The sequence below is a fragment of the Nerophis ophidion genome, linkage group LG14 (genome assembly GCF_033978795.1).
Source record: "Nerophis ophidion isolate RoL-2023_Sa linkage group LG14, RoL_Noph_v1.0, whole genome shotgun sequence".
Classification (NCBI taxonomy): domain Eukaryota; kingdom Metazoa; phylum Chordata; class Actinopteri; order Syngnathiformes; family Syngnathidae; genus Nerophis; species Nerophis ophidion.
In genome coordinates this window covers 5,974,431-5,987,736 of record NC_084624.1, presented here as the reverse complement: position 1 = coordinate 5,987,736, position 13,306 = coordinate 5,974,431, and the positions used below count along the sequence as shown (strand labels likewise).

General features: G+C 45.1%; 1 protein-coding gene across 2 annotated transcripts in view; it reads right to left on the bottom strand.

Moving 5' to 3' along the window:
• The window catches only part of LOC133568025 (rho GTPase-activating protein 29-like), a 142,198-nt gene that overhangs the window by 75,209 nt on the left and 53,683 nt on the right, over positions 1-13,306 (bottom strand). Inside the window, exon 3 of one of the 2 annotated variants that reach the window (XM_061919716.1) lies at positions 6,711-6,854. The exons of the other annotated variant lie outside the window; for it this stretch is intronic. Coding sequence (XP_061775700.1) covers positions 6,711-6,854 — 144 coding nt within the window. The remainder of the gene's footprint in view (positions 1-6,710; positions 6,855-13,306) is intronic. 2 annotated transcript variants of the gene reach the window in all.

Here is a 13,306-nt window from a genome sequence, read left to right as displayed (position 1 = left end):
CTAACTAAGGTTAAAAGGCCTTTTTGGGACTGTCAGCATGTGCGTTTTAAGACGCCCTCTAGTGGACAGGTGAAGTCATGCTTTACACACTAACTAAGGTTAAAAGGCCTTTTTGGGACTGTCAGCATGTGCGTTTTAAGACGCCCTCTAGTGGACAGGTGAAGTCATGCTTTACACACTAACTAAGGTTTAAAGGCCTCTTTGGGACTGTCAGCATGTGCGTTTTAAGACGCCCTCTAGTGGACAGGTGAAGTCATGCTTTACACACAAAATAAGGTTTAAAGGCCTACTGAAAGCCACTACTAGCGACCACGCAGTCTGATAGTTTATACATCAATGATGAAATATTAACATTGCAACACATGCCAATACGGCCGCTTTAGTTTACTAATTTGCAATTTCAAATTTCCCGCGGAGTTTCTTGCTCAAAACGTCGCGGAATGATGACGCGTGTTTGTGACGTCTCGGGTTGTAGCGGACATATTAGCCCAGCACCAAACACGGCTAAAAGTCGTCTCTTTTCATCGCATAATTACACAGTAATTTGGACATCTGTGTTGCTGAATCTTTTGCAATTTTTTCAAATAATAATGGAGACGTCAAAGAAGAAAGCTGTTGGTGGAAAGTGGTGGATTGCAGCTGCCTTTAGCACCGAAACACAGCCGGTGTTTCTTTGTTTGTTGTGAAGCTTTAACACAGAGCGGTCAGGCGAACATGTTTCTCTATTTATTTTATTTATTTATTTCTGCAACCTTCACATAAAACAAAGAACAACAACAACAACAAAAAAAGAAAAACACTCATTTGAGCAATGATTGAGCCGAAAGGGTGTAGGTTGAAGCAACGCTTATATAAACCTACCCCATCACAACAAGAACAAGGTTCAAAATATATAAAATCTAAAACATGCTTCACTTATAATACTTTTTTTTTTAAACAATCTATAAGCAACATATATGTAGCACACGTCTCATATACACAGTTTAACATTTAAATAAAACATATACATTTGTACACATATATATATATGTGTATATATATATATATACACAATTTATTTAAATTCTACGTCGACCAGCAAGTTTTTGGATGGGAAAATTGTGATATTATGTCAGCTCTTACCGGAGACTTGAGTAGATTATGGGACCTCCTCCTGTAGCTGTCAAAAAGGCAGCTGTGATCTTGGCTCCTTTGGCTTCTCTCAGAGACACTGGCGTTCATCGCAGCCCTCCGACTTTCAGGTATGACTTTATTATCTCACTAAAACACTATTAACACAATAAGCAGATAAGGGATTTTCCAGAATTATCCTAGTAAAAGTGTCTAATAACATCTGAATCGCTCACACTGCCGTCGCCTTTTTTTTTTTTAGTGCTTCACTCTAACTTTCCTCATCCACAAATCTTTCATCCTCGCTCAAATTAATGGGGAAATCGTCGCTTTCTCGCTCCGAATTGCACTTGCTGCTTGAGGCCATGATTATAAACAATGTGAGGATGTGAGGAGCTCCACAACCGGTACAGGCAAGGCTTTTTTATTAGCGACTAAAAGTTGCGAACTTTATCGTCGATGTTCTCTACTAAATCCTTTCAGCAAAAATATGGCAATATCGCGAAATGATGAAGTATGACACATAGAATGGACCTGCTATCCCCGTTTAAATAAAAAAAATCTCATTTCATTAGGCCTTTAAACCAGGAGTCTCAAACTCAATTTACCTGGGGGCCACTGGAAGCAGGGTCTGGGTGAGGCTGGGCCGCCAGAAAAGATTTACTTAAAAAATATATTTTTAAATGACTTTATTTTTAGTTTCCCCACAAAATAAAAACACAATGAGAATTAAGTAATGTGAGGCAATGCAAATTAAACAATAAAAAAAACAAATAGCGGTTTGAATTGGTCCTGGTTATCGGGGACTGTTATTACTGATGGACAGGTGTCGCGGTGTGACTGCAGCCAGGCACCTAAGAAAACCCTTGTCTCCATGGCAACGTCACTCATTTGCCAATTTTCCACTAATGCAGGGGTAGGCAGCCCAGAACGTTGGGGGGGAACGTTTACAGTTAGGGTAGCACAATTAACCCGACTAACGTGTAACACGTCTGATTCGCCCAGCGACTCTCTGTCTGTCGCGCTTGGGTCCCAGTGCACCACAGTTTTGTATTGAAGCTCGGTCCTTCGGCGGAGTGCTTCGGAAGCTACCGGGCCGCCCGTCTACCCGGCCCAGACTGTTTACAGTAGCGCCGGGGGAGGAAGCGAGAGAGAGAGACACACACAGTGACAGACATAGCTGGAGAAAGAGAGAGCGAGCAGGCGGGCGAGCGAAGAAGGGAGGGAGGAAGAGCGCGTGCGGGTCTAGTGGAAAAGCGGTAAAACGTTTCTCTGCTTGCATCATGCAAGTGACGTAAATGTTCGGCCCTCGAGAGCCACATACCACACCGTGATTGGTAGATTCCTTCAGCTCCGCACAGAACGCCATCAAGCGCCATTCCTATGAAACTTGCGGGCCGCACTGACATTAAACTTTCATATTAAGGTGGGGGCCGCAAAATAACGTCTCGCGGGCCGGGCCATGTGTTTCTCAGACCCCTCGTTTAAACAAACAGTTCCTCTAGGATTTCACGCAAATTCATCCAATTCCTACGAATCATAAAGGGCCTCGCAACTTCCCCGCATATTTTGGCAAATCGGCGACAGAATTTCTAGGCGCAGTCAAGGCGTTGAGGGGATCCGGTTTGGTGGCTGCAGGATTAGGTCCATGCTTTTTGCAGATGATGTGGCCCTGACGGCTTCATCTGGCCAAGTTCTTCAGCTCTCACTGGATCGGTTCACAGCAGAGTGTGAAGCGACTGGGATGAGAATCAGCACCTCCAAGTCCGAGTCCATGGTTCTCACCTGGAAAAGGGTGGAGTGCCATCTCCGGGTTGGGGAGGAGACCCTGCCCCAAGTGGAGGAGTTCAAGTACCTGGGAGTCTTGTTCACGAGTGAAGGAAGAGTGGATGGTGAGATCGACAGGCGGATCGGTGCGGCGTCTTCAGTAATGCAGACGCTGTATCGATCCGTTGTAGTAAAGAAGGAGCTGAGCCGGAAGGCAAAGCTCTCAATTTACCGGTCGATCTACGTTCCCATCCTCACCTATGGTCATAAGCTTTGGGTTTTGACCGAAAGGACAAAATCCTGGGTACAAGCGGCCGAAATGAGTTTCCTCCGCCGGGTGGCGGGTCTCTCCCTTAGAGATAGGGGTGAGGAGCTTTGTCATCCAGGAGGAGTTCAACTCCTCCACGTGGAGAGGAGCCAGATGAGGTGGTTCGGGCATCTGGTCAGGATGCCACCCGAACGCCTCCCTAAGGAGGTTTTTAGGGCCCGTCCGACCGGTAGGAGGCCACGGGGAAGACTCAGGACACGTTGGGAAGACTATGTCTCCTGGCTGGCCTGGGAACACCTCGAGATCCCCCGGGAGGAGCTGGACGAAGTGGACGGGTGGAGGGAAAATAAAAACAAGCGTATAATAGGTTCCTGCGAACGTTATCTCCTTCAGTTATTGACGTTTTTTTTAATACGGTGTTGATCTGGAAATCGTTGCTTCTGCATTTTGTGGGTGTGGCACCGGCCGGAGATGTTGACATGTAGAGTTTCAAGCACTCTTCATTCTCGAGCAAGTGACTTTTCAAATGGTGCTAAGTTTTGCGGCGTTTCAAAGTCACACAAGATATTTCATCCATCCATCCATCCATTCTCTACCGCTTATTCCCTTTCGGGGTCGCGGGGGGCGCTGGCGCCTATCTCAGCTACAATCGGGCGGAAGGCGGGGTACACCTTGGACAAGTTGCCACCTCATCGCAGGGCCACAAGATATTTCAAAAACTGTCAAATAAAATTGAGCTGCATAATAGGAAATCAAATGGAGCATGTCGGGTTTAGCTCGGTTGGTAGAGCGGCCGTGCCAGCAACTTGAGGGTTGCAGGTTTGATTCCCGCATCCGCCATCCTATTCACTGCCGTTGTGTCCTTGAGCAAGACACTTTACCCACCTGCTCCCAGTGCCACCCACACTGGTTGAAATGTAACTTAGATATTGGGTTTCACTATATAAAGCGCTTTGAGTCACTAGAGAAAAAGCGCTATATAAATATAATTCACTTCACTTCACACTTTGTTCTGTGGTAGGTTCTTGCAGACGTTATCTCCTTCTGTTATAGATTTTTTTTTCATACGGTGTTGATCCGGAAATTTTTGCTTCGGCATTTTGTGGGTGTGGCTCCGAACGAAGATGTTGATATGTGGAGTTTCAAGCACTCTCTGGTCCCTCGCGGGTGGCTTTTCAAATGATGCTACATATTAGCAGTGCTGCTACTTTTTGTAGCAACGCTTTTGCCGCATAAATGCTGAACATTTTGAAACCGCCGCCAGACGATGGACCCCATGCTGTTTTTCTTGGTAATAAATCCTTCCTCCATTTGTTATCAGATTGGCACCTTCTCTCTTTCATATTACCACCCGCACCACACCGTTAGCATCACGGCTAATGTTACCCATGTCGCTACCTCTGAAACACTGCTGCAAAGTTGGGAAAGGTGGCAATAAATACTGATAAAGTTGAGGAATGCTCATCACACACCTATTTGGAACATCCCACAGGTGTGCAGGCTAATTGGGAACAGGTGGGTGCCATGATTGGGTATAAAAACAGCTTCCCAAAAAAAATGCTCAGTCTTTCACAAGAAAGGATGGGTCGAGGTACACCCCTTTGTCCACAACTGCGTGAGCAAATAGTCAAACAGTTTAAGAACAACGTTTTCTCAAAGTGCAATTGCAAGAAATTTAGGGATTTCAACATATACGCTCCATAATATCATCAAAAGGTTCAGAGAATCTGGAGAAATCACTCCACGTAAGCGGCATGGCCGGAAACCAACATTGAATGACGGTGACTTTCGATCCCTCAGACGGCACTGTATCAAAAACCGACGTCAATCTCTAAAGGATATCACCACATGGGCTCAGGAACACTTCAGAAAACCACTGTCACTAAATACAGTTCGTCGCTACATCTGTAAGTGCAAGTTAAAGCTCTACTATGCAAAAAGAAAGCCATTTATCAACAACATCCGGAAACGCCGCCGGCTTCTCTGGGCCTGAGATCATCCAGGATGGACTGATGCAAAGCAGAAAAGTGTTCTGTGGTCTGAAGAGTCCACATTTCAAATTGTTTTTGGAAATATTCAACATCGTGTCATCCGGACCAAAGGGGAAGCGAACCATCCAGACTGTTATTGACGCAAAGTTCAAAAGCCAGCATCTGTGATGGTATGGGGGTGCATTAGTGCCCAAGGCATGGGTAACTTGCACATCTGTGAAGGCACCATTAATGTGAAGACTCTTCTTCGGCATGGTAATGCCGGTGTGGTTTTTCCAGGGATGCGCCGAAGCGATGAACACAACAAGGTAAGTTAAAGGGTATTTATTTAATAATATGAACAAAAACACTGGTGTAAAGAGAAAAGGTAAACAAAAGACGCTAGCGTGAAACACAAGGAAAACTAAAACTTGGTACGAGGACACAAAAGGGTAAACAAAAATATTCAGCATGAAAGCTGGAAAATGAAGTGGCTTAGCATGAGAGCTAGTGAGAAAATACATACATAGAATGATGAGAGCCGTCACTGTTGCGCGTGGGCAAATTAGTTATCCGAGAATGAGTAAACAGAAAAGGTGATCTTAAATAGGAGGGTGAAAATTAGTAGCAGGTGTGCGGGGCGAGACTAACAGGTGGACTGTAACCATAGTGATGGACAAAAACAGGAAATAAACGGGTCAGACTGAGAATGAAAAAACAAACATGTGAAGATCTGAGCAGCAGATCGCAACAATTAATGCTGAAAGGTACATACAGGTTTTGGAACAACATCTAAGCGCCGTCTTTTTCATGGACGCCCCTGCTTATTTCAGCAAGACAATGCCAAGCCACATTCAGCACGTGTTACAACAGCGTGGCTTCGTAAAAAAAAAAAAAAGAGTGCGGGTACTTTCCTGGCCCGCCTGCAGTCCAGACTTGTCTCCCATGGAAAATGTGTTAGCGTAACATACGACAGCAGAGACCCCGGACTGTTGAACGACTGAAGCTCTACATAAAACAAGAACGGGAAAGAATTCCACTTTCAAAGCTTGAACAATTAGTTTCCTCAGTTCCCAAACGTTTATTGAGTGTTGCTAAAAGAAAAGGTGATGTAACACAGTGGTGAACATGCCCTTTCCCAACTACTTTGGCATGTGTTGCAGCCATGAAATTCTAAGTTAATTATTATTTGCAAAAAAAAAATAAAGTTTATGAGTTTGAACATCAAATATGTTGTCTTTGTAGCATATTCAACTGAATATGGGTTGAAAATGATTTGCAAATCATTGTATTCCGTTTATATTTACATCAAACACAATTTCCCAACTCATATGGAAACGGGGTTTGTAATTAGCTTGGATGCGAGCCATTCTGCGGTGTAATTGAAGTACAATGTTTCCTCTCTGGCATGCAACGCATTGCAACACCGCTTGCATACTTTGGCTCACTGTTGCTATGCAGAACAGGGCAGGTGAGTGTGAGGTGACATTTCTAGGCCAAACATGCAAGTACTAAATATGATCCCCATAAGTCCTAAAAACTCGTGAGGGTGTTTTTTTTTGTTGGGTTTTTTTTTTAGCAGCAGCAGCACCGACCTTTCACCTTGGCGATGACCGTGCCGGCCTTCCCCAGGATGTCCGCCGAGTTGAGGGCCCGATGCTTGCCGATGACGGCCTTGAGGACGCGCAGCAGCTCCGCCAGGCGCTCCTGAACTGCCTGCTGGAGACCCTCTTCCAGCTCTGGGGGGGAAAAGGACGAGGAAAAAAAAGGAGGAGCAGGTCAACGGAAGGAAGGAACAATAGATCGACTCAAATCCCAGCCTGGCGGACGGTTTGCCGCGGTGTGTTTTCATCGGTTAGTCAGCGCCCCCTTGGCGCTCGATTCCAAGTCACAGAGTCACACTCATTCTTGGAATTCTTTTGGTCTTTGCAACCAGAAGAAAAAAAAGTCACTTGGCACCTGCTAATCTCTCTCCTTTGAGCACACAATATGCATGGATTTAAAACATAGTTAATTGGCTTTTTACTCATTAAGAATAAATATATTCGAGATATTTGGAGATAAACCTTCTATTAAATAATCAATCAATCAATCAATCAATGTTTATTTATATAGCCCCAAATCACAAATGTCTCAAAGGACTGCACAAATCATTACGACTACAACATCCTCGGAAGAACCCACAAAAGGGCAAGGAAAACTCACACCCAGTGGGACGCCAGTGACAATGCTGACTATGAGAAACCTTGGAGAGGACCTCAGATGTGGGCAACCCCCCCCCCTCTAGGGGACCGAAAGCAATGGATGTCGAGCGGGTCTAACATGATACTGTGAAAGTTCAATCCATAGTGGCTCCAACACAGCCGCGAGAGTTCAGTTCAAGCGGATCCAAGACAGCAGCGAGTCCCGTCCACAGGAAACCATCTCAAGCGGATCAGCAGCGTAGAGATGTCCCCAACCGATACAGGCGAGCGGTCCATCCTGGGTCCCGACGAGCGGTCCATCCTGGGTCTCGACTCTGGACAGCAATATACTTCATCCATGGTCATCGGACCGGACCCCCTCCACAAGGGAGGGGGGGACATAGGAGAAAGAAAAGAAGCGGCAGATCAACTGGTCTAAAAAGGAGGTCTTTTTAAAGGCTAGAGTATACAGATGAGTTTTAAGGTGAGACTTAAATGCTTATACTTAAATAACTATAGACTAGGGATGCACCGAAATGAAAATTTGTGACCGAAGCCGAATAATGAATGCAGTTTTTCACAATTTTTTTAATATTGCATAAATAGCCTAGAATAAATATTTAGACATGTTTTTCAAATAAAGTAATTTTTTATTGAATATTAAAATGTTTTTAATATTCCAGTAACCTTTGCTTTTCAAAAAAAGCACAAAGTTTTTCATTTATATTAGGCCTTCAAACAAAACATGCATTCCAAAAAAAAAAATAAAGTGCATTAAAGTGGATAAACCCACAACAAATTAATTATTGTCCTTTTAGCAAAAGTCTGCTTAGCCACAGTAGATATGCTAATAATGTAAACAGAAGGCTCAAGTAAATCTCAATTAAGTGTGTGCTTGTATTCATGCTGCCTGCGCTAACTAAATACAGAGTCTCGGAAAACTGGCGTGCACAAGTGATCCCTCAGAGACTCTTATTTTGTTAGCGCAGGCAGCATGAAGCAGGGCTTTTATTGTGAAGACAGGAAATGTGCAGTCGGCCTTTAGAGTTTTGACGGAAGGGACGGCGCGAAAGTCTGTTGAAATAAAAAGTGTTTCTCGCCTTCCTCTCGGCCATTTTTTCATAATAATGAACTGGCAGCAGCCAGCGTCATCTCACAAGACCCTCGGGTGCCGTGAATGTCAATCAAGCAAGCTACGGAATTTGCCGCCAATGTTTTTCTTGTAAAGTGTATGGAAGCTGGATGAATTAGATGCCGAAAACCAACCACTTTCATGTGGTATTGTACAGAAAGGACAACTTTTTTTCTCCTCCATTTGAAAATGTGGGCGTTATCATCATTACTGTCTGATTCCAATCAATGCAAGTCATCAGCATCAGGTAATACACCAACTTATATTCTTGTCTTCGTGAAAGAAAGACATCTATATGTGTTACACATGCTTGTATTATCATTAAACACATTTCACTTGTTTAGAAAAATGTCTCTTTCATAAATAAATAAATATAAATGATATATATAAATGAGGTAGATCCCCTTGAGTTGGTCAATTGAAAAGTAGCTCGCCTGCAGAAAAAGTGTGGGCACCCCTGGGTTAGAGTGTCCGCCCTGAGATGGGTAGGTCGTGAGTTCAAACCGAGCCGAGTCATACCAAAGACTGTAAAAATGGGACCCATTACCTCCCTGCTTGGCACTCAGCATCAAGGGATGGAATTGGGGGTTAAATCACCAAAATTAATTCCAGGGCACGCCCACTGCTCCCCTCACCTCCCAGGGGGTGAACAAGGGGCTGGGTCAAATGCAGAGGACAAGTTTCCCCACACCTAGTGTGTGTGTGACAATCATTGGTACTTTAAGCTTAGACATAACTACCGTATGTCTAAACTACTTGTTTTGGCCCGCCTTAATGTTAAATTGAGTATCTGACAGTATAATTGCTGCAGGTCAGTCGCTGTCTTTCAGGAAAATTTGAGTAATTCAGGTCAATGACCATGAATTGCACTTTGAAGTGCGCACAGAACCACTATTTGTAAATACGGCCCAATCATGGCACAAATAAACTAACATAAAAACTCACACAAAACACAACCTGCTCTTTGAGTAGTATTAAAAACTGTCCAAGCACAATACATAATTTAAAATGTACACCTATATAAAAATCCCTGCAGTGCAAAACATTCAATACTTTATAATTGAACTGATTGACTTTAAGGAGGTAGTCACTGAAGTAAACAAGCTGGGAGTCAAACTTTCACATAATTTTAATATCCAATTATATAAATCATTAATGATTTATATCCATTATATTAATATAATATGTGTGTATGTAGGGACGGCGTGGCGCAGTGTAAAAGTGGTCGTGCGCAACCGGAGGGTCCCTGGTTCAATCCCCACCTAGTACCAACCTCGTCACATCCGTTGTGTCCTTGAGCAAGACACTTCACCCTTGCTCCTGATGGGTGCTGGTTAGCGCCTTGCATGGCAGCTCCCTCCATCAGTGGGTGAATGGGTAAATGTGGAAGTAGTGTCAAAGCGCTTTGAGTACCGTAAAGGTAGAAAAGCGCTAAACAAGTGAAGTGAATTATATTTATATAGCGCTTTTCTCAAGTGACTCAAAGCGCTTTACATAGTGAAACCCAATATCTAAGTAACATTTAAACCAGTGCGGGTGGCACTGGGAGCAGGTGGGTAAAGTGTCTTGCCCAAGGACACAACGGCAGTGACTAGGATGGCACAAGTGGGAATCGAACCTGCAACCCTCAAGTTGCTGGCACGGTCACTCTACCAACCGAGCTTTGCCGGTTGGTAGAGTACAACAAGTACAACTTTAACTTAAGAAGAGTCCTCTCCGGCCGCACACACCCTCTCAAGAGATCTGGTTTTCAGCCGCATAATCCAAGTGTGTTACTCCGACTTTTCAAAAACCGAACACGATCGGGATAAGGTGTTTCCATGGGTTGTAGGAGGCTTATTTATGGCCAAAGTACTTTGAGGAATCGGACTGGTTTAGTACATGGACACATGTTGTTTTACTATTACCCCTCATTTCTCAGGGAACAATCAATTAATCGGAGACCCTGCCCCAAGTGGAGGAGTTCAAGTACCTCGGAGTCTTGTTCACGAGCGAGGGAAGAGTGGATTGTGAGATCGACAGGCGGATCGGTGCGGCGTCTTCAGTAATGCGGACGCCGTATCGATCCGTTGTGGTGAAGACAGAGCTGAGCCGGAAGGAAAAGCTCTCAATTTACCGGTCGATCTACGTTCCCATCCTCACCTACGGTCATGAGCTTTGGGTTATGACTGAAAGGACAAGATAACGGGTACAAGAGGCCCTTAGGGATAGGGTGAGAAGCTCTGTCATCCAGGAGGAACTCAAAGTAAAGCCTCTGCTCCTCCGCATGGAGAGGATCAAGATGAGGTGGTTCGGGCATCTGGTCAGGATGCCACCTGAACGTCTCTCGAGGGAGGTGTTAAGTGCACGTCCAACCGGTAGGAGGCCACGGGGAAGACCCTGGACACGTTGGGAAGACTATGTCTACCGGCTGGCCTGGGACCTCCTCGGGAAGAGCTGGACGAAGTGGCTGGAGATAGGGAAGTCTGGGCTTCCCTGCTTAGGCTGCTGCCCCCGAGACCCGACCCCGGATAAGCAGAAGAAGATGGATGGATGGATGGCATTCAATTATTCTTAATGGCAAAGTTCCAACCGAAGAAGGAGGTAAATCAATCAATCAATCAATCAATGTTTACTTATGTAGCCCTAAATAATACGTTACAGTAGTCGAGGCAAGACGTAACAAACGCATGGATAATGATCTCGGCGTCTTTAGTGGACAGAATGGAGCGAATTTTAGCGATATTACGGAGATGAAAGAAGGCCGTTTTAGTAACGCTTTTAATGTGTGACTCAAAGGAGAGAGTAGGGTCAAAGATAATACCCAGATTCTTTACCGTGTCGCCTTGTTTAATTGTTTGGTTGTCAAATGTTAGAGTTGTATTATTAAAGAGGTCGGTGTCTAGCAGGACCGATAATCAGCATTTCCGTTTTTTTGGCGTCGAGTTGCAAAAAGTTAGCGGACATCCATTGTTTGATTTCATTAAGACACGCCTTCAGCTGACTACAGTCTGGCGTGTAAGAGTGCAGGGCCAAGGACCGAACCCTGGGGAACTCCACACGTTACCTTAACGTAGTCCGAGGTCACATTGTTATGGGAGACGCACTGCATCCTATCAGTAAGATAAGAGTTAAACCAAGACAGGGCTAAGTCCGACATACCAATCCGTGTTTTGATACGTTCAAATAAAATATTATGATCGACGGTATCGAAAGCAGCGCTGAGATCGAGGAGCAGCAACATAGATGACGCATCAGAATCCATCGTTAGCAATAGATCATTAGTCATTTTTGCGAGAGTGATTTGCCCTGAAACCGGATTGAAAGCTTTCACATGGATTGTTAGACGCTAAGTGTTCTTTTAACTGCCCCGCAACAATTTTTTCGAGGATTTTTGAAATAAAGGGAAGGTGAGATTACCATGAGGTCAGGATCGAGGTTAGGTCTTTTAAGGAGAGGATGAATAACCGCTTTTTTGAATGCTAGTAAAGAACCAACCCGTTGTGTTTGGCCTTTCTTGTTGTGGCCCTCTACTGGCCGGCTGGTGTATGACAACAAAGTCTGTTGAAGCATGTAATCACACATGTGGGAAACACACACATAGAAGGGGAGGAAGGGCGGAACTTATAAGTCGGGATCAGACAAGAAGGTTTTAAAATAGAACAAACAAACAGGAACTTGGAAAACAGTCAGCCTAACACACATGTTGTGTTTTAGAGGTGAAAGTCTGGAAGGCAAGAAAAAAAAGTTGCAACAAAACGCCTCTGCTGTTTCTTCACAGCGCCAGTGGAAGACGGCTGTTGTTGAAAAAAAACAACAAGTCACTCTGAGGCGACGTGATTTTTGTGCCTCTGTGGGGACAACAGGGCTTTTGTCTGCAGAGCGGCACCCATGCACACTTGTCATTGTTGCGTCATGACGACTCCATTCATCGGGATTAACGCTTCAATGCAACATCATTCTGGGAGAAAACAAAATAAAAGAGTTCAAGTAACTATAAAGGTCTAACATTCTATTGCACTGAGCTGCAAAATCTAAGGTTTCACAGGGGACCTGATGTCTCGAGCCTTTATTTGGGCAGTGCATTTTGAGCACAAGAAGTCGGCAAAAACGTATTTAATTGCTTTGGTGTGATATCAATCAATGTTTACTTATATCGCCCTAAATCACTAGTGTCTCAAAGGGCTGCACAAACCACTACGACATCCTCGGTAGGCCCACATAAGGGCAAGGAAAACTCACACCCAGTGGGACGTCGGTGACAATGATGACTATGAGAACATTGGAGAGGAGGAAAGCAATGGATGTCGAGCGGGTCTAACATGATACCATCCATCCATCCATCTTCTTACGCTTATCCGAGGTCGGGTGGCGGAGGCAACAGCCTAAGCAGGGAAACCCAGACTTCCCTCTCCCCAGCCACTTCGTCTAGCTCTTCCCGGGGGATCCCGAGGCGTTCCCAGGCCAGCCGGGAGACATAGTCTTCCCGAAGTGTCCTGGGTCTTCCCCGTGGCCTCCTAGCGGTTGGACGTGCCCTAAACACCTCCCTAGGGAGGCGTTCGGGTGGCATCCTGACCAGATGCCCAAACCACCTCATCTGGCTCCTCTCCATGTGGAGGAGCAGCGGCTTTACTTTGAGTTCCTCCCGGATGGCAGAGCTTCTCACCCTATCTCTAAGGGAGAGACCTGGAAACTCATTTCGGCCGCTTGTACCCGTGATCTTATCCTTTCGGTCATGACCCAAAGCTCATGACCATAGGTGAGGATGGGAACGTAGATGGACCGGAAAATTGAGAGCTTTGCCTTCCGGCTCAGCTCCTTCTTCACCACAACCGATCAATACAACGTCCGCATTACTGAAGACGCCGCACCGATCCGCCTGTCGATCTCACGATCC